The 21,976-nt window shown below is 37.2% G+C and overlaps 1 protein-coding gene across 43 annotated transcripts in view; it reads right to left on the bottom strand.

The window, feature by feature from the left end:
* Positions 1-3,292: 3,292 nt before the first annotated feature.
* Positions 3,293-21,976, bottom strand: part of CLASP2 (cytoplasmic linker associated protein 2) — a 153,907-nt gene continuing 135,223 nt past the window's right edge. For 42 of the 43 annotated variants that reach the window (XM_060781692.2, XM_060781697.2, XM_060781694.2 and 39 more), the window contains 9 exons: positions 21,729-21,872; positions 19,947-20,053; positions 17,008-17,161; positions 15,841-16,069; positions 13,548-13,741; positions 12,632-12,760; positions 9,748-9,954; positions 9,339-9,455; positions 3,293-5,428 (listed from right to left, as the gene is read on the bottom strand). In XM_060781692.2, the coding sequence (XP_060637675.2) occupies positions 5,342-5,428; positions 9,339-9,455; positions 9,748-9,954; positions 12,632-12,760; positions 13,548-13,741; positions 15,841-16,069; positions 17,008-17,161; positions 19,947-20,053; positions 21,729-21,872 (1,368 nt within the window). In that variant the 3' untranslated portion in view covers positions 3,293-5,341. The remainder of the gene's footprint in view (positions 5,429-9,338; positions 9,456-9,747; positions 9,955-12,631; positions 12,761-13,547; positions 13,742-15,840; positions 16,070-17,007; positions 17,162-19,946; positions 20,054-21,728; positions 21,873-21,976) is intronic. The other variant, XM_060781713.2, reaches the window with a different exon arrangement.

Here is a 21,976-nt window from a genome sequence, read left to right as displayed (position 1 = left end):
CTTCTCACTGTTCCAGCGCATGATGGTGACTGAACTGTGTCAGGACAAAACTTTAGACTCCCACCTCTCGAACGAGACCACTAGCGCTCCGCTATGTCTTCAACCGACTGAATGGCACACATTTTAAAAAAGGAAGTTATGCTGCCTCACCCTGTACAAGACATAGATAATTGTTCATTAACTGTGGAATATTTCTTGATGATATAAATGTCCTGATTTCATTTCAGTGAACCTGGATTTATTTACCTTGATAGAGCTGAACAAAACCTGAAATACATCAGTGAATCATACATGATGGAATCCTAATACCAAGAAATAAATAGAGGTAATTTCTTAGTCTGTAAACATTCTCATATTTGTGTGTACAGACACACACATATGTGAATGTTTATTGGAAAAAATATTGACAAAGAAACAGCATTTCTCTTCTGCAGTATAGAAGTCAAAGCAATTGTGCTTCTCATCAGAATATTGATAAAATCAATAAATATTGGTAGATAATATAGCAAACCGCTCATCCATTAGTAATAAATACCAGTAGTCATGCCTTTAAATTATATACAATTATGGTCAGTTAAACTGTCATTTTACCATGGTCAGAACAACCAACTGGGACCCAATTGTCAAGCTGTCTTATTTTCTTTCTGGGGAGAATCTACACTTAGTCCACTGCATAGCCAAATCCATCATAAAAGCCGGCTGAGAGATCTCTTTATATCACAAAATGGGGTCCCTTGTCATGGTGATGAACTCATCTAAATTCTCCAAGGGACTCTTTTACACTCACTCTACTCCACCTTCCTTCATCTTGTAATTTAATCCCATTTTATTTAACTATTACAGATGTTTTAGCATAGCGATTAGTGTCTGTTTGTGTATTTTTGTTTTTGTCTTTTATTGTTGATATGAGTGGACTAATCAATAAATAGATCTATCTATCTATCTATCTATCTATCTATCTATCTACCTACTTACATACCTACCTACATCACCCTTGTGTACTGTTGTAGGGAAATCTCATCATGAAAGCTTTGAAGGTCTGAAGTATAATGCGCTCTGATTTGAAACTGAAGGCAAAGTTAAAGGGAAAGAGGTTAAAAATAATCCAATATGACAAATGCAGGAAGAAGGTAAATCCAAGAGAAAGGGAACAAAGATCGAGAATTAAGGACTGTATTTCACGAGAATCAGTAAATGTTGTCACATTTATATTTCTCAATGAACAGGAGATCTGAATAATTTCTGTATTCAGTTTGAAAACTGGATCAAAGAATATAACTGCAATCACCAGAATATTGGGGGGCTTTACTTGGAAATGAATTTACTAATGCATTTTACCCAGTAGTCTTTTGGCAGAATCCCAGTCCAAGTAAGTTTACTATATTTACTATATACAAATGAAAATGTATCAAAAGCATTTAGGCAATCTCTTTCTGTCACAGATGTGATGACCACAGAACTCTGATCCCCATTCTGTATTGTAAATAAGTAAAAAACAACAGATAATCAGAATCGCGAAAGAGAACTATTAAACTTTGTTGCCTCATTCTCGAGTCTGCAAAGATGGACAAAGCAATCCTATTAGCACATTGAAGTAAAATTAAAACTGAAATAATGGTTTCCTTTTAAACGTTTGCATAGTTCAAGATGAGCAGGCACACATCTGGACCTCTGATTCACTCAGAGTTTTCACAACAAAGTTTTTACAACAGAGACTAACATGAAATCTGGAATAGTCAAAACTCCACAAAAATGGTCTGATGACACATTTCTATTCAAAGATTGAGACAATGCAGTTTATCTTTAATTAGACCAAACACTTCAAAAGAACTAAATCATTCATTTGATGGAATGGATAAATGGAGCACCATGTTTTCATGCTGTTATCTTTATATGTGGGATGTGATCAGTGGGCAGGAAACAGCCTACCCTTTACAATAAAAGCCATGGGTTGGCACACCTGGTCACCTACCTTCATTGCTACCCATTCTTCAAAACATGTTAGCACTGACCTCAGTTGTTATTTTATAGCAGTAGTTCTCTATGTATTCCTCTCCAGTTATTTGAGATTCAAATTCCATTAGACCCAACCAGCACATCCAAGAGCCAGAGGTGGTGGGAGTCATTACATAAAACATTTGGAGAGCATGGCATTATGAAATTTTATAGTGTTGGTCAAAACCAAGTTTCAAGTTCTTATTTCACACTCATTTCATTTCTATCTTGTCTGCCCTTCAAGGTCTGTCCCTGCGGTTTGGCTTTTACACTGGTTTCTTCTGTCTGTTTCAGTTTTTGTAATCTATGCAGTGTTGTGTGGTTTTATAATGTCATGTGTCTGTTTAACATTTAAACCAGAGCTTTCCAAATATTGCATGTTGGTGACACACTTTAGACATGCATCATTTCATGACCCAGTAATTCAATGTTACCTACAAACTGGAAATTAAACCAACCCTTTATAAGAGATAAATTACGTACACTGTAATATGAAATGTATGGGGACACAACATATCTCATGAAAAGCTTACATACATACATACATACATACATACACACACACACACACACACGGATTTATTGAGGATTTCACATAGTCTCTGAGGTTTCTTGTTATGTTTGTGTGACATTACCTATACACGGCAGCTGGCACACTGATGTGTTATGACACAGAGTTTGGAAAGCTCAGCTTTAAACTGTGCTGGTTTTCTATTGTTGGTATATTTTATGTTTTGAATTGTACCACACCTCAGAGAACTTTGTCTATGAGATATTTAGAACACTTAATAAATAGTAATGAAGCTATATATAAATGGTAAAGAAAACCACTGTAGTAATAAGCCACACACACACACACACACACACACACATATTTTCCCTAAGTATATTATACTTACAGCCCTGTGTCCTAACCTGAGAGGTCTACCGGGCTGAGATGAGCCTCCCCATATAAATAAACATATATCCCAATGAAAGTTAGGCTGTGCTGGAAAGTATGGTTCAGATAGGCTGAATTTACATTAAAGTCAAACGCAACAGATCATGTATCATTAGTGTTATGGGTTTTTTAACCCCCATTGTTGCCAAATGGGGGTTGGCTTGTTTTTGGTTGCCTTTAGGACTGGGATATGTTTATAACTGCAAGCTTATTTCTGTTTATCTGTTTTCCTTCAACATGACAATGATATGTGCAGGTTAAAAGGCTTGGAAACTGGCAGTGTTTTAATAGCTACTGTATAATAAATGATAAGATCTATCACTAAATAAAGTAGAAAGGCAGCTGTATACAAATTAATTTTTCAAGTAATGTTATGTACATTTTATTGCCTGTATATGCACAATGATAAGCAGAGAACTATAAATACACAATGTAATAGAACAGTAGAAAACAAGAATGTTACACATATGGGAATGAGGAAGGGGAGGCTATTTTCCTGATTCAGCTGCTAAAAAGCAAGTGATGAATAATGCAATTGTTAGGGTTATTTTTACATATATTTCTAAAATATTTCCCCAATAAACAGTTTTCTGCAACGACACATTTCTTCTTCAATAATCACATTTATCTTTCTCTGATCCAAGTCCAAGTAACTTATTAAATTATTTAAATGTAATTTTTTAATTCGTCTTATAAGGTAATTAGCAGTAAAGTTTTTATTTTTATTTTTTTAAAAAATGATATTTGGCTGCATGTGAAAGAACTGGGCTTTGAATACGCAACAGCAAAAGGAACCAAAATAAAATAAAAAAATATTTCTATAGATAAGTTTTTCCACAAGACATAATGGGTAGCAGCTTAGTCAAAAGTATTCACCCTGAAGAGGTAGAGAGAAACTGAGCCTAGCAGAGAAAAAAGTAATCCTTGGCACTGCTATCATCTTCTCTCTTGCAAATACACAATTCCTAAAACTAGATGATGCAACTATGGTCACAAAATCTAGGTTCTAGCCATTGTGAGAAGGGTGCTGAATTGATGTCACTCCTCTCTCAGTACAGAAGCCTGATGTTTACATCGGAGAAACCGAAGTTTTTGGGGGCATCTACTGGATTTTCATTCTCTCTTTCAGTTCTGGAGTCCATAAATACAAAGATGCATTCATTATTCACAATAAAGTTTTTAAAAGATACAGAAACAACCTGAAAACATTTCCACATCTCATTCTGGATGGTATGGATGACACCAGTTCAAGATAACCATGCAATAGTTGGTGCCATTTCCCATCCGTTGAAATTAAAATGCAAAACCCATGGTGTCAAAGGTCTCTAGTGCTTGTGAGTCTTCCTGGAGGCCCCCCCTCCCCCCAAATCAGTGCAGAAACCCTAATTCTTGCAAAAAGTAATTGCTGAAGTTTTTTTTCTGAAGTGCTGTCATATATATATCCCTATGAGAGTTAAAATGATAGAACTACCAGTTCCAGTAATTAGTTTGAGAGGTAACATTCTAGTGATAAAGATAAATACATACTGAGCATGCTTGTGCAGAGCGCTGTACTCTGAAGCATCCTGCTTGACAATGTGACAAGGAGGATTCATATCCATTAACGGACCTTGCTTAACCACTGCTGGAAAAGCAGAGTGTCACACAATCTTCGTTCCAGAAACGTCACGTTATGAATTGAATGACTCCCATACGAATGAATCCCACACCCAGACCAATCCTCCTAGTTCACAATGATTTGTTTTCTTTATGGAGCAAATATATTCAACAGTGAACCATAACAACTTTTACAGAGCTAGATCAATCCAGTTTTCATGAGCACTGCTTGGCTTCAGGACTCAATTATGTGAGTCAAGACTTCCATATCACAATGCATATTATCCAGTACAATGGTCTAACCTAGCTGCATTCGGACCAGTCCAGCTTTGTTCTGTCCTACCACTTCATGTGTCCCAGCAAAAAGGTACTTTAACAAGAACAGTGATTAGGAGTTGTGTTACTTTGCCGGTGAATGACAACAAAGAAATTTAGATTTTAGCTTTTAAAGCTTAAAGCATTCCCGTTTAATTAGGTTTTTTTTAAAAAAAAGAAAAAATGTACAGTAACACTGATAAAAAAATCAATGGGATACGCAGAGTAGTTTGAACAGAAAACAGGATGGATTAGATTTTAAAAATGTATTCTCTTTCAATCAAGGAATATTAATACTGTTTTCTCCTTTGGATATGTAATAATTGCAACAGTCACATGCAGGCTGAGAGTAGCCCTCCATCAAGGGGGAAAAAAACAAAACAGAAAAAACCCCACCCCAACAAAAATGAAGAGTTCCAAAATGTGTGTTTGAGACTTTTCCTTTTACTGATGTGAGTTTTCTTCTTATGACCTATCATGCGGGCAGAAGCATCACTAGCTTTGTCCAGGAACATCTGCGGATGCATCGCCTGCTCCAGATCCTGTTTGGGCACGTTTGATGTAGAGATTCAACAACTTCATCTGCAGATTTAATTCAGTAAACATCTTGATCAGTAGTCATGGCCATTTTAAGATCACAAGATTTCCACCTCAATTTGGGTGGCTTATTCATTAAACAATAAAGACAAAAGCAATAAAGACAAAAAAATACAGCCATCCCTCTGTATTCACTGGGATTAGGGGCACAAGAGCAACATAGAAGTAGAAACACCTCAAATAACAAAGCACCTTTTCTCCCTGAGGGAACACCCACCTCTCTAGGAATTTATGGCCTACTTAAACCTTTTCCATTTGGCCAAGAAAGTTTATGTGACCCCAGTTATATAAATATAGGTATATAAATCAAACTGCACATATATTTCAGGCTGTGTATTGTTGAATTTGTGGATACAGAAGGTCCAACCTATTGCAAACAAAATTCTGCAAGTAGTTAAGGTGCAATCCTTAAAATAACAAAATAGAAGTCAGATTTCCTTCAAGAAATTGAGCGCAGTTGGGGAGAAGGAAGGTGGTCTCATTTGAGGTCGGGACCACAGTTTAAGAAGCTCTGCTCTAGCACAACTATATAGCTGAAGCTAAGCATAGAGTCATGCTGGAGGACCTAGAGATTCCTAAAGGAAATATATTAATCTGTGAATAATCAAATCTGCAAAAGTGAAAACTCCAAATGTATAGGCCAACTGTATGTATGCAGTTGCATACAACGGGAAAAAGACAGATAATTGGTTGTGAATTATAAACTAGTTGTTCAAAGTGAAAGACGTAACTATTTCTACATCATTTGTGAAATAATCATGCTAATATTTTCCAAAAGAGAATACTCTTCTTAAATGTAATGTAGCATAGTATCATGGTCTGAGTGTGGAGTAGGACTGCAGCAGACTTTGGCTTGAAAGATCTGGAAGCCAAATCCTATGAGGCCTGTTTTAGGAAGCTGAGTATGTTTAACCTGGAGAGGAGTGGATTAAGAGGTAACATGATAGCCATAATTAAATATTTGAACAATATTTAAACTCTCTCTGGCAAACTGCCTCTGAACAATTTTTTCCAAGAAAAAACATTATAGAGTTACCTTAGAATTATTGTATGCTAGAAATGATTGAAGACACATAACAACAACCCTTGTTAACAGCTTCTAATGAAAGGTTAGAACGTGTTTTCCTGCTATGTGAATGGGTTGCTACTAACTCTAGGCTTGAATATTCCTTACTGGCACCTAGGAAGAGAAGCTACCTGTTTTAAATTACCTGAATATAAAAAAACTGCTGTTTGGGAATCAGAATTCAAAACCATGGTTTGATCCTGGGTGAATTTTATCAACCACGGTCAAACCAAGAATGGGAGTTGTGTGATACTCCAAACACTATTGGATTGTAACTCTCAGCAGTTCCAGCCAACACCAACAATAGTGAGAAATGCTGGGAGCTTGCAAACTAACATTACACATTATAACAAAATTTGATTTTTGTTTGTTCCTGGTCTGAAAGTGTTATTCTTGTTTAACTGTGCAGTACTTACTTTGAAAGTAATTGTTATACTCCAAAAACTTGGCTTTTGTGGCTGCCACAAATTATGTTGAATTGGCTGAGAATCGGTGAGATATTTATTGAAAAACTATAGCAAATGTGCTGCAGGATATCCCACAAAACAAAGCTTAATAAACTTTTCCCCCATGAATTTAAAATAGAACCAATTAGAAAATGATATTTATAACCCAGGAACAAAATCGTGTCACATAGTGTATCTAAAGGGTTACATGATTTGTTTAAATCAATATCAAGTTGCAATGTCACAATAAACTGTGGTTAGGGTGACATGCCATGAAGAAATTTTTATTCATTCTACAGGTGTGAAAGATGAAATGAGGGAGAAAGAACTATGGCTTATTCTTCTAGTGGAAAATCATTGCTTCCTTTACAGAAATGATAGGACCTCATCAGATGGAGGATGGCCTCAGTTTCTATACCGGCTGTTAGAAATTGTGGGAGTTGAAGTCCAAAACACCTGGAAGGCCAAAGTTTGCCCATACTTGTACTAATATCCTTTAAAAACCAAATCCCAGTGATCCTACAGAACGACACACAACTCGTTCCATGAATTGGCAGTGGGATTCTGTCTCTACAGCATGTAGAAAGGAGTGGGTTTGAAAGTCAGACAGGAATTGACTCCACTTGTCTATGTACTCTTAGAAAAGCATATTTTTCTGTGGGATGGGATATGAGGCATTTGATTGTTTTCAGTTTGTTTAGTGATGTTTCAGTGAGGGTGTGCATATGGGTGGTCTTTTTGTACCCCTTGATGCAGCTGCCATATCTCTCAGGACACAGAAAAGGACTTGTAAATAATTCTATCTTTTTAAAAAAAAATGGGGAAAAACCAACCTGTGACATGATCACTCTACAGATAATACAATGGGAGAAGACAACAGCTGCCTCCTCTCATTCCGCCGCCCAAGAAGTGTCCGTGTCACAGGGGGTTTTGTTTTTTTATTGTTCAGTTACAGAATTTCAAAGGTTTGAAATTGTGCGGTTACAACAACAACTTATTTACAAAGGATGATAGATGTGTGATGAGGAATGGAATACATGGTTTAACTAGAAACGGGCAGAAGTGCATCCTGTGTGGTGGGGTAAGTAAATTCTCTGTCTTCTTTCAAAATGGAACATAATGGGAAGAAGATGCTACCTCCTGGTTTCCTCCCTCTGATGTGATGAAGTCTTTAAAAGTAATTTGCAGAGCAAAGAATTTTTTTTCCTAAGCTACCTATGCAGGATTCTTTTGGGTGTTTGAACGCTGCCTTACAGGGAAAATCAGCATGTCAGAGATATGGGTTCTGCTAGACTAGATATAGGTTCTGCTATACTTCAGCGCTCCAGGTATCTTGGACTTCAACTCCCACAATTCCTAACAGCTGGTAGGCTGTTAGAAATTGTGAGAGTTGAAGTCCAAAACACCCGGAGATCTGAAATTTGCCCATGGCTGTGCTATTCTATGACATAAGGAATAGAATTTACACATGGCTTTTAACTTTGTTTTATTAACACCATGTAATTTATTATTGTTTTAATGTGATTTGCTTTATTGTCAAATGCTCTATTGTTTTTATTTTGAATTGTTTTAGTCTATTGTTGTATTTTACGGCATTGAATGTTTGCCTTTTATGTTGTGAACTGCCCTGAATCCCCATGGGGAGATAGGGCAGGATAGAAATAAAGTTTTACTTATTTACTTACTAGCATGGCACTATGACATAATCTACTACTATATATTTATTTATTTACAGTATTTATATTCCGCCCTTCTCACCCCGCAGTGGACTCAGGACAGATTACAATGTACACATATATGGCAAACATTCCATGCCAAAGACACACAACAGATATAGGCAAATAGTCAGAGGCTATTTAACTTTTCTGGCCGCCAGGGGAGCTGTCGCTTTTATCATCCATCTGTGACACTGATGAAGTACTTCTGCATTCCCCGCATGTTTTTTGCTGGAGTGCTTTGCTGGAGTCTTTTTTATGGACTCGTAAATTAGTTAAATTAGCCTCCCCACACATAGGTGGTACCTAATTTTCCTACTTGACAGATACAACTGTCTTTTGGGTTCCATCTCCATAGAAGATTTGTTTGTATTTTGTATGCGTGGCAGCACCTTATCTGCTGCTTGAAATAATAGTCTGACAAATATCCACTGCTTGTATAAACTGGGGTATCATCTGCTCTAAACTAGGAAGTATTTCAACCCTTCTTTTATGCCCAATACACCAATAGGCATATAGTTAAGATTTTTTTATACAGCCTTCTTTTTCAAAAATGTTTGGAGTGTTTCACATAAAATAAAGCGACTATTCTGCCCCTGTATTCACCATTTTTGTAGTAAGTGCCTGAAACCAATTTAGGGTTTTAGGTCTGACAAGTCTCCACTTACTTTACTGCCAGTGAGTTGGCTGAGATGTGGTTTTAGCTCATCTCCAATCACTGCATGAATGGCTACAAGACAGAAGACGCAAGCCTTCCGAACGCTGCTTTCCGAGTTATCATAGCCCTGGGAACAGAGAAAAGTCAGTCATTAAAGTCATATCAGTTAAATAAAAAATATTTAAAGTTACTTCCTTCAAGAATGTTACTTAGGCTGGAAACTAAATGATAAGATTCCTGAAATTACTTAGGGGATGGGGACAGGATAGCAAGTGGCTTAAAAAGGAAAGTATTTGGGTCAAACATACTTAATGAAAAGGTTCTTTAGATTCTAGGTTTTAAACTCTAACTTTTTGTAAGACACATAATTTCTTTCTCTTTTGTATATATCTATTTGTGCATGTTTTATACCTTCTTACCTGTATTAGACCTGGTACTATTTCTGGCAAGAGCTGAGCAAGTGTTTCTTTAGATACTCTCTCTATCACTTTAGTCTGCATTTTGATTGCAGCCAGATTTATAGGGTAATCAGCTGTTTGAATAATGGGACAAAGTACTTTGATGCACTGATCAGGACTAATGGATGTGGCAAGCATCGTAGCAGCTTCCTCAGCTGATCTGACCACCTGAAAAATTAAACAGAAACATTGAGAAACCATTAAACTGCACTGGTTCAATATTACTTGTGGCTTAATAGTTTAAATGCTCAAGGAATTCATTCTAAGTCAAATAACTCTCAAGGAGGCAGCATTTTAATGATAGTGAAGATGCATTTCCAAAAAAGCATTCAGACTTCTAAGACTACAAAATTTCTCTCTGCAAACAATGAAATAATGTATCTCTGTAATTACCGATCAAGGATTTGGATATTTCAATTGCACATACTGAGGAGCTGTTGTGGCGCAATAGGTTAAACCCTTGTGCGGATTGAACTGCTGACCTGAAGGTCAGAAGTTCAAATCCGCAAGACAGGTTGAGGTCCCACCTGTTAGCCCCAGCTTCCTATGCGGGGCATGAAAGAAGCCTCCTATAGGATGGTAACACATCTGGGCATCCCCTGGGCAATGTCCTTGCAGACAGCCAATTCTCTCAAACCAGAAGCAACTTGCAGTGCATTCTCAGTTAGCTTCTGTCACAATAAAAAAGGACTAGGAGAAGAGGTGGAGAGAATCCTGCTTGAAAACAGGAGGATTCATAGTTAACTCAGATATTTAAACCATGAATTTCATTTGAATCCTTTATCTTACATCAGAATCTGGTAATGAGACACACCTTGAATTGCTTCTTTATAATTTATAAAAGTGAATTTTGCATTTTTTTCAAAGCATGCCATGTAAAAAGCAGGATTGAATAAAGGACGAAATGGTAAATAGGGGTTATTTAGTTATTGATTCTTGCTGTGATGTAGAAAAATGTGTAAGCCATTCAGAACATGTAATTTTTTAAAAAATACAGTAGTAAGTAAAATTTTAAATTGTCAAAAAGCATAATAAATTTAAAATTGTAAAACTAAAACAGTTTAGAGTCATGTATAGATTTGGAAAGCCATGATTTTACTTGATGTCAAAATACAGAATCTTATCTCTCAGGCCCCAAAGGGCTGGCACTTCACATCTGGGGGCCACAACATTGATGTCACTGGTGGGATACAGAACAGGGCATGTAGAGTGGTAGCAATGATACAAAGTACAGGGGCATAGAAACGTGTTCTATACTGTTGAGGCGTATAATTGCACCAAAATTCTAAATTGGAAAAAAATACCATATTTCATAGCATATTTATTTATTTATTTACTATACCACCTTTCTCAGCCTATAGTTGCCACTGCATAATAGCCATGCCACTGCGTAATAGCCATGCCTCCATTTTTTAGGTGGCAAAATTGTGTATTTTTGTGTTCCTTACATAATAGTTGTAGTTATTTCAGGCTGATTCTCTCTTTCTTCTTTCTTTCTCCTAAGGTAAGGCAGTCTAAAAATTATGAAATGGAGGTTTTTGGAGCTTTGCTCTTTCCTCCTTCTGCCAAGGAAAGGCAGCTAAAACAACCTGAAATAGAAATCTCTGGAACTTGGATCTTCCCTCCTCCCTTCTTTCTCCAAAGAGCTCCATTTCAGATTTTGTAAACTGCCTTGCTTTCAGAGAAAGAAGGAAGGGAAGGGGAATCTTCCCTCCTCCTTTTTCAAGGCAAGGCAGTTTAAAAAAAAAATAAACAAAACAGAAATTTAGCTATTTGTCTGAGGCTGGATCATCCCACCTCCTCCTCCTGTCTCAGAGGTACAGCAGTTAATTTAAAAACAACAACAACAAAAAACAAAGAATCAAAGGAAGATTCTTTTTCATCGCATAATAGTTGCACCCCCTTTTTGATGCAATGAAATACGAATTTTCTGTTCCAACTAACACTAGACAAGGCCAGTGCTAATGATTACTTCAGGGGCCTATGTATATTAATATTAATATTACATCCTACTGATACAGGTTGAATATTTCTTATTCAAAATGCTTGGGACAAGAAGTGTTTTGGAATTAAAGTTTTTTCCAGATTTCGATCATAAGATCTCTTGGAGACTGGACCTAAGTCTTAACAAAAAATTCATTAATGATTCATATATACCTTATATCCAAAGCCTGACGCTAATTTTATACACAGTATCTTTTAATAACTTCGTGCATGAAACAGAGTTTATGTACACTGAGCCAACCAAAAGGGGAAAATGTCATTATTTCAGTCACCCACAAGGACAATTTGGGCGGTATTTTAGATTTTGGAATTCTAGATAAGGGATTCCTAATCTGTATTCAAGAAGGAAATATATTTTAGATTACAACATTGATTGCTGAAACTCATATTAAAGGGTGCCCTTCGGCCTTACCAAGAAATAGTGCTGTTTCACAAAAACTATAGTATGTGTGTATGTGGCAGGCATTTATTTTGGACAGTAAACCTAAGAATCTCAAGTTCAAACTACAAGAAAGGAGATTCCATCTGAGCATTAGGAAGAACTTCCTGACTGTGAGAGCTGTTCAGCAGCCGAACTCTCTGCCCCGGAGTGTGGTGGAGGCTCCTTCTTTGGAGGCTTTTAAACAGAGACTGGATGGCCATCTGTTGGGGGTGCTTTGAATGCAATTTTCCTGCTTCTTGGCAGGAGGTTGGACTGGATGGCCCATGAGGTCTCTTCCAACTCTATGATTCTATAAGTTGATAGTACTCTTAGGATGAATTTTCATCTGTTTGAACAGCACAGTGAAAATTTCAATCACATCCTTGAGCACAGCAAAATCCCACTAAACAGGGTACAAACCTCCTTGTGAGGATCCTTGTGAGCTTCTAGAGTCTTCATGATCGTGAGCTCTGCATAGTTTCTAAATCTTGCTGGTTGATGCCTTAAAATCTCTCTTAAGACTTTCAATGCCAGTGCTCTAATTGCATGCTGAAAAATTTAAATATATTTGATTTAGTCTTTACTCCATATCTTCATCCTAATTATTTTGAACAGCAGAATTATGAATACCAGAACTGAATGCAGCATTTAAGCCCTCTCTTTGAAAGTCTACAAAATATGGGACTTTCCAGATGTACCTTCAAGTTGTCTGTCATCTTATACCTAAATCATGAATTTCATAGGGTTAACTTAAGGAAGAGATATGCAGAAGTTATTTTGTCAGTTCCTTCCACTGAAATATAGCCTGTATCTTGGTATTCATTTACAGCCTCCTATCAAAGTACTAACCAGGGATAGCCCTGCTTAGCTGTCAAGATCAGACCGAATCTGGTACCCACCTAGTCACCTTTCATTCTTGTAGAACATTTGCAGTGAATGCCATGTTTACTTAGTACTAAAATCAGGATAGATTGTATACTAAAACAGCATATCTAACAAAACTACAATTGCAACAAAGAATGTTAGTTGCATGAGCATCCAAGGCCTCTACTGATGTTAGAAATTTTAACAACAGAGTTTGAACATATTTATGGCACTCTGATCAATTGTACTATATATAAATTTAAAATATACAATAGTGATGAAAATGACCTATTTAAATGAAAGAGGGGATGCACTACTATACTTACATGTGTGTACAGGGACCATATCAAGAAAACAAAATACTACTGAGGCAAAGATTTATAATATTACTGTGATACATTTTCATGGGGGATTAGTATCAATATTTGTTTCAATTCCAGGAAATCCAATCACTATCATTTTAGGGTCTCACCTCTTTGTCTCCAAGGGTTTCAAGTAATAGGAGGAGAATTGTTTTGAAGTGTTCATCCCAAACACCAAATGACTCTTCTTGAGTCAGTTTCATTAGTTCATACAGAGCAGCTTTTCTTTCTTCAACTCTCTCATTATGGTTTGATAATTCCTTCAGCAATTCTGCAACCAGGTCGGAATGATCCAGGGGGGGTTCTGGGCCAAACAAAAATGAAAGCTATCAAAAACAGCTCATTTAAGCATTCTCTGATGTAAAAGGTGTGATTTTGAAATGATTGGCAGAAGATCTAACAAGCATCCTCCTGGATGGAAAACTCACAGCTCATTTAGTGTTAGTCTATTTTAGTTTATTTGCTATATTGGCTTGGGAAATTATATCTGTCAAATTCTCTGTCTATCGGGTGATCTGAATGGGTGGCAAGTTCTTTGAAGGAAGGCTGACAGAGTCTCAAGTAAAAAGCATTCCCCTTCCTACAGGTAGTTACTAGACATGTGGGAATAACTGATTCTAGCCAAAATATCCCTAAATATTCTAAATGACAAGTGAGAAAAGACATATCCAACCCTTGAGCAGAATGAATCTTGGACTTACGTTAGACAAACAAGAGAGTTGAGAGCATTTTTTTTCAATCTCTTTTATTGTTACTATCTAGTAGTTCAGACTGGGACAATATATGACTTGGCCCTGAACACAGCCTGATTTCAAGGTTCCAGTGCACTCTGAAGCATATTTTTGAAGAGAAAACACAGAATTAAATCTCTAACACTGTGAAAATGTGAAGAAAAGATAAACCCTGCACTACTTCTCTCTCATTTCTGTAAACCGGATCGTCAGAAATGTACTAGCTTTTATAACGGATTGAGCGAGAACCTATCCAGGGCTCACCATGGATGCTGACATGAAAGCAAAGGAATATGCCGAGAAATCATTACAGCAGAGCTTTCCAAACTGTGTGTCAAAACACGTTGGTTGCAGTGTGTTGCATGAACGTAATGAGAAACCTCTGATACTAAGTGAAAAATGCAGTAATTCATAAATGACCTTGGAGGACTGCATCTGGTCCATGGCCCTTAGTTTGGAGACCCCTGGTTAAACCTCTGGCTTGCTAGTAAAACAGAATTATTGTGATGTGAAATGATGCATTTCTAAAGTGTGTCACCAACATGAAATATTTGGAAAGCTCAACATTACAGAAAAGTTCAATGAAATACATGTTTTTCAAAATGAAAGTTTTAAGAGTACCACAATCAGAGATGCACCAACTAACTGTGCTCAACTTTAAAACAGATTGCCAGAAAAATATGTCACTTGTTTAAAAAATTGAGGACTGGTTTTATTGTGTGACAAGCGCAGCGTATTACTATGCTGATTGGGAAATGCAGGCTGGGGATTTTTCTCCTTCCATCTATATAAGGAATTATTGTGCTTTCCCCCCTTAGATATGTATTTCACTGGATCTCACTTGGCCTTACTGTCTTTGTTCCAAAAACAGGCAAAATCTTCAACATTTTAAAAAATAAGAAATGTATACAGAAAGCTTGAGTTTTGTTTAAGTCACTACAGTTAGTCCTCCACATTTGTGGGTTTAGCTTTTGCAGATTTTGTTATTTGCATATTGACTAATATGTTTTTTCTAGGTATCTTGAAGTACTCTAGTAGAGAAAACACTTTTCTCTACTAGATTCTCCAGTACAGTAGTTACTTTATATCAGTTCAAGAACGGGAAATGGAATGTTGATGGACATCAAGAGATTTAAAGATGGGCTTAAAGTTAACTTTAAAATGTACAAACACTATGAACTGGGAAGCCCTGGCATTTGAGTGTTTTAATTGGAAGTCAGTTGTTACCAAAAGTATCATGGATTTTGAAGAGGCACAAATAGAGGGAGAAACGTGCCGAGACAAAAGCGTGTCAAGCAAATCCTTGTTGTGACCACTTTCCATCTGGAAATCTATGTCCTTATGGGGAAATACCACGTAGATCCAGGATCGGTCTACACAGTTTTTTAATTCATGGTTTTTTCCCACTTTTTGCAGAGGTCTTGCACACCTAACCATAGCAAATGTGGAGGGCTGACTAAATTTAATATAATTATCTGTGTTTTCATGTCAGCATTTTGGATTCTAGTCCTGATTTTAATTTGGTTTATCATAACTCCAGATATTGTCTAGAAGCTTCCCCTGCCCATGAGATTGTTGTTCTTATATGTCAGATGATAAAGTAATTCTTTACTTTTGTACTGCTTCTTCCATATCCCCTTCCCTGATACTCTTCGAATCATGATTAACTTACCATCAGGAAACTGTTCTGCATCATCATCAAACATGGCCTCTTTCAAAGCTGATTTATTAAAAGAACCAACACTATCTGAGTAATTGTATGGATTATATTCACGTGACCGTGGGGAAGAATGAGGAGGCATTGTGTTAAGTAATGAGGTTTTGTTGTCAAGAGCTGTTCGGCCTGTATCAGCGGACCCACCTCCTGCTCGCAGATCCACTATTCCAGACCCACTGCAAATCTAGAGTGAAAAGAGATACATGGATAGAAAAAAATCAGACAAAATGTATATATTTATAATCTTTAAGAGTCATTTTGAGCCTTGATAATCAAAGAAGGCATTCAGAAGGTATCCAATATTCATTATATCTCTGCTCTTCACACTGTCTTTGGCAAAGAGTTCCAAAAGATGGGTATCACTTCTTTTAATTTGGGGCTAGATTTAAAATTGAAATAAGAGAATGCACCAAAACAGACAAAACTTCAATTCCTGATTATACTAAAGTATTAAATATTAGAAGAATTAGGGGAGACAAAGGAGGTGTGTATGTGTGTGGGTCCATCATTTTGAAACACTCTTTGTGCATGTTACAATTAATTGGCAATAGCCAGGCTGATTGAAAATAAGCAAGCCACTGAAATGCACGCTGCATCACATTATGGATTCAGTCTTGCTGAATTGCAGAATGCAAAATGCCGTATGTTAGGGGCTCCGTTTTGTGAATGACTGAGCCTAGGATCTGTTTGTGTGCTAGGAGAGGCATCCTTTGAAGTGGTAAAAATTTAATTCATAGTCAGTTTGTGATGGCAGAGTTATAGTGATTTCAAATCAGGTTCTTTTTTTGAGAATGTGTACACATAAACACATATTTACATACACCCACCCACATCCATCCTTTTTGCATCATAAAAGCATATGAAGGGAAGAAATACTTTACTAACACACAAACTTTTAAAATTCTTGTTTTGTCTACTTCGTTGTCCCTATAATCCTGGCTTCATGATTTAATTATTTCACAGCACCACCCTATTGCCCCTGACTACTGCATAAATGCCTTTTTTCCATAGGAAGCATTAATGTGGCAGTAGGGATCTCTTTGGTTTTTTCCCTCCCAAATTACAACTTGGAGATTTTTTAAAAATGATCCCCCCCCCCCCCAATGTAATTTAAATACTCACTGAATCGACATCCTCCTTTTTGGAATCTCGTTTTATTGGCTCATTCATATCTTCTTGACTGCGGAAGCTAAAGTTCTGAATGGCTTCCGTCACTCCGCGGAGAGAACTATAAATATCTTCTGAATTCATGTTTTCTGTGTCATAATCAAATGCACTGTAGAAAAAAAAACAACAACAAAAACACAATAAAGGTTTTTTAAACAGACACAACTTTAGGCTGATGTATTGTCGAAGGCTTTCATGGCTGGAATCACTAGGTTCTTGTGGGTTTTTTCGGGCTATAGGGCCATGTTCTAGAGGCATTTCTCCTGACGTTTCGCCTGCATCTATGGCAAGCATCCTCAGAGGTAGTGAGGTCTGTTAGAATTAGGACAATGGGTTTATATATCTGTGGAATGGCTTGGTGGGGCAAAGAACTCTTGTCTGTTGGAGCTAGGTGTGAATGTTTCAACTGACCACCTTCATTAGCATTTGAAGGCCTGGCTGAGCCTGGGAAAATCTTTTGTTGAGAGGTGTTAAGATGTGCCTGGTTGTTTCCTCTCTGCTGTTTTTCTGTTGTAATTTTAGAGTTTTTTTAATACTGGTAGCCAGATTTTGTTCATTTTCATGGTCTCTTCCTTTCTGTTGAAATTGTCCACATGCTTGTGGATTTCAATGGCTTCTCTGTGTAGTCTGACATGGTGGTTGTTGGTGTGGTCCAGCATTTCTGTGTTCTCAAATAATATGCTGTGTCCAGACTGGTTCATCAGGTGCTCTGCTATGGCTGACTTCTCTGGTTGAAGTAGTCTGCAGTGCCTTTCATATTCCTTGATTCGTGTTTGGGCGCTGCATTTGGTGGTCCCTATGTAGACTTGTCCACAGCTGCATGGTATACGGTAGACTCCTGCAGAGGTGAGAGAATCCCTCTTGTTGTTCTTATATGTCAGATGATAAAGTATTCTTTACTTTTGTACTGCTTCTTCCATATCCCCTTCTCTGATACTCTTCGACGTTCAGCTACGTTCAGCAAAGGACAAGAGGGATCCTCTCACCTCTGCAGGAGTCTACCGTATACCATGCAGCTGTGGACAAGTCTACATGTGAGTACCCTCTTAATGTGTAAAATACTGTAATATTTCTATAAAATAACCATTCTTAACATAGTAATTTACAAACATTCATAGCCACATTTTGTTCCTTTTATGTAGACACCACCAAAAAATATTTGTATCTCCCGAGGAGAACAAACTTTCAAGTGTATAATTTTGTAAGTATTCAAATGTGTTGTAACTTATGGTATTTAATGGATATGGTCAACAAATATTGATGCAATAACAAGTGTGAAGACTTTACTAATTTCTTAATGTGTAAAATACTTGAATATTAAGGATTTCTACAATATAATCATTTTCAATATAGTAATTTTCAAACTCTCATATACACATTTCATTTCTTTGATGTAGACATCACTGACTCAAAATTATCTGTATCCCCTGAGGAGAATTTGTTCAAGTGTATAACTTTGTAAGTACTTAAATGTGTTGTAATTTATGATATTTAATGATACAGATGTTCTATATGTATGCTACTGGAGTAAAACATTGATCTGTACATTAATTTCAGTCAACCAGAGGAAGGCCTGAGGTAGGCCGAAACCGGTCGTGGTCGGCTGATCCACAAGCTACTTATAAGAAGATACGACTGTACTAAAAATTTGCACCATATTGTTTGTTGTCGCTGTGAGGTTAACAGTGCAGCATGTTTATATACTGTTGTTTAATTATATCATTGTTTATGTTATACAAGTGGTATTTTTGTTGTATGTATTTTATTCAGGAACCCATCTATATTATAGTATATTAAATGTGTACATGTCATGTCAATTACCAGCGAGTTTTAACATATCTGCAAGCAAAATACTTGGGGAGCAAAAAATAAAGGGGAAGGCTGCTACTGTAACCTGACACAGAAGACAAAACAAATTCCTAATTAAGAAAATGAAATATTGCAGCATAATTATGGAAACGCAGCCTGCCATTTGTAGTGGGGATTGTCGTGGACAAATCAAAATGAAGGCACTAAGTATTCCTGGGGCAAAGAAGGAAGATAGGCAATATGGCTTTTGACCTTTGAACATTCCAGAACCCAATTTGTTGAGAGTAAATCACAAAGATAGACTATATTAGATCCACTGTTGCAGATTTTCAAACCAGATGATCTTGTACATGGAATGGGGATAGGCAATTTTTGTTACTGTCATCACTGCAGTCCACTTTGCCCTGAAAATAATGACTATGGATATCAAACTACCTCGAAGACCACATCTGCCTTATGGCTGTCTTCCAAGGGCCACTGAATCCATGGATACAGAGGTTCAACTATAATTGTTTTACATAGTGGTTGGTGCTCTTTAGTTTTTACTTAGTTTAGGCCTTCAGATATTATTGAATGAAACTCCCATCACTTCTGATTATCCATGTGGGTCGAGGATTATCCATGTGGGTCGAGGATATTGGGAATTGCATCCCAACAGCACTTGTGGCTCTGTGGTTGGGAAAGGTTAAAGGACATTTTAAAGTCAGACTTCATGTCCACAAGCCTAGTATTTAAATTCAAACACCACTCTCCAGACTTAACAAAACAAACTGCAGCCTTCCAGATGCTACAGTATCACAACTCCCATCAGCTCTAATCATGATGAGGAATACAGGTGTTTTAATTCAATATCTGGAGGGCCACATAAAATGACATGGTGGACCGGATTCAGCCCATGGTTTGACATCCTTTGAGTTTAACATATATGCCCTGGCGACTCAAAAATAGAACATGGCATTGGAGCCTGTAAAAGTGTAAAAGGAAGGAAGAGTGAGTGGAAATCGCTACCCTAGCCCTTCCCTCCAGTTACCACCACCAATGGATGGATGCCTTGTATTCAACTGGATAAAGCATTGGTTTCTTACCTTGGTGACAAAGTATTTTGGGATGTATTCGTTGGGGAAGTGATGGGACTAGACCAACTGGCTGGTGAGCGTGGAACAGGCCTTGTTAAGGGGCTTCCCATTGAACTCTGTAATTGAAAATGTTCTATGTTCAACATATAAATCAGACAAGCACATGAAGACTTCTTCTCATACTTAGATTGAGACTGGTATGCAAATGAACTGGTATGACAAAATACAATGCTTCAGAAAAATCATGCACAAAAAATTTACTGGGACTGAAAGCAGCTTACAAATGTTAAGACAGAGAAAACTGTAACAATTGTAAAACCCATTTAAGAAACATTTAAAGTATAATTAAACAAACAATATAATTAAAATTAAAATGTAACAATTAAGAAGAAAAACAATAGATAAACAACTCAGTATATGTTTGAGAGCAATTGGCCATCAAAACGTTGTGAAAACAAGAGGCCAGTCCAGAGAGGCCCTATATTCCAGGAAATGATTCCAGGTTTTCTGCCTTGAACTAAATTATATGAGTCTGCACTGCCAAATAAACAGGAAACCTGGGATCAGATCCTGGGATATAGGGCCTCTCTGGAAGGGCCCCAAAAGACCTTCTTTCTCTGCCTTCAACAGGAAAGTAGGGAGAGTACCAGTGTTACACTTTAACAAATCCTGGGGGCAGCCACCAAGAAGGCCCTTTCCTGTGTTACCACCAGATGAACATGTGAAGTGGTAGGACAGAAAGGATAGTCTCCCCAGAAGACCTCAAAACATGGGTGGCTCATAGGAGACAGTATGGTGCTTCAGATAACCCAGATCCAAGTCATACTTGGCTTTACAGGTCATAACCAGCACTTTGAACCATGCCCGGAGCTAACACAATATGTTGTGTGCTCCCTCTAGCCAGCCCTGGTTAACTATCTGGTTGCAAATCTTTGAACTAAATTTTCCCAACATATTTCAAAGGCAGTTGTCATAGAGCACATTACAGTACTGTAATTCAAATGGCATGTGATTAAGGCATATGTCTCTACGGCCAAATCTGACATATCTGTCTTACTACCTAGAGCCTCTGCTGGAGAACATACTTATTCAGAGAATAAGGAGAAATTGCACATCCTTCTTCAGGGTTCAGATAAAAACTCTATTTTAAAATTTGACCCTTTTTATTCAAAAAGCGCTGGCCATCCGTGAGAAGTTGGAAGCAGAGAGAGGCGACCTTGCTGCCATCAACAAAACTCAAACTTAAAAACTTAATATGGACACGCCACTAGTTTTACCTACCCATGCCCCCCACCCTAACCCTATTTTAAGGAATTAATCAATTTTTAATCTTTTAACCTCTTTATCTTGTAGTTGCTCAATTATTTAGGAGTGTGTCAACAGGCCAGTAGGCCATGATGCCTTGTATTCATATATGGTTTTACTGTATGTGTATGTTTTGTATGTTTTGCATGTTTTGATATGGTCAAAATTGACTAATCAATAAAGAATTGTTGTTGTAGAGCACATTACAGTACTGTAATTCAAATGGCATGTGATTAAGGCATACGTCTCTACGGCCGAATCTGACATATCTGTTAAGGCCTTAACTGTGCAAATGCATTCCTAGTCACTGCTGACCGGTGTTTTCAGAGTAAGTATAATCCATCCTGCACAGAAGCATAGCATCTCAAAAAAATTAAATATATAAATTATGCATAATGAAGTACATCATTTCATTTAGATAAGCGTTTTAGAACTTTAACTGCATTATTAAAACTTTAAATTATTTTAATAGGAAAATGAATCTACCTGGCCACCATTTCCTGTATTCCGGAGGTGATTGTGAAGCAGCTTTGTGGCACCATCCTGAAAAGTTTTTGGTAAAGCACCCAGCAACATTGTAAACTCTGGGGTATTTAGTTCAAAAAGAGAAATCAGCACTGACTGTGCAGCCTAGGGAAAAAAGATCAATTCATTACAATAAATACTTAATAAATATATTAACAATAAGGATCCTAGTCAGCTGTCAAGGGTCATTCCAACAGAGGCATGATAGA

Source organism: Anolis sagrei, chromosome 6, assembly GCF_037176765.1.
Source record: "Anolis sagrei isolate rAnoSag1 chromosome 6, rAnoSag1.mat, whole genome shotgun sequence".
NCBI lineage: Eukaryota > Metazoa > Chordata > Lepidosauria > Squamata > Dactyloidae > Anolis > Anolis sagrei.
This window is presented reverse-complemented; position numbering and strand designations above follow the sequence as displayed.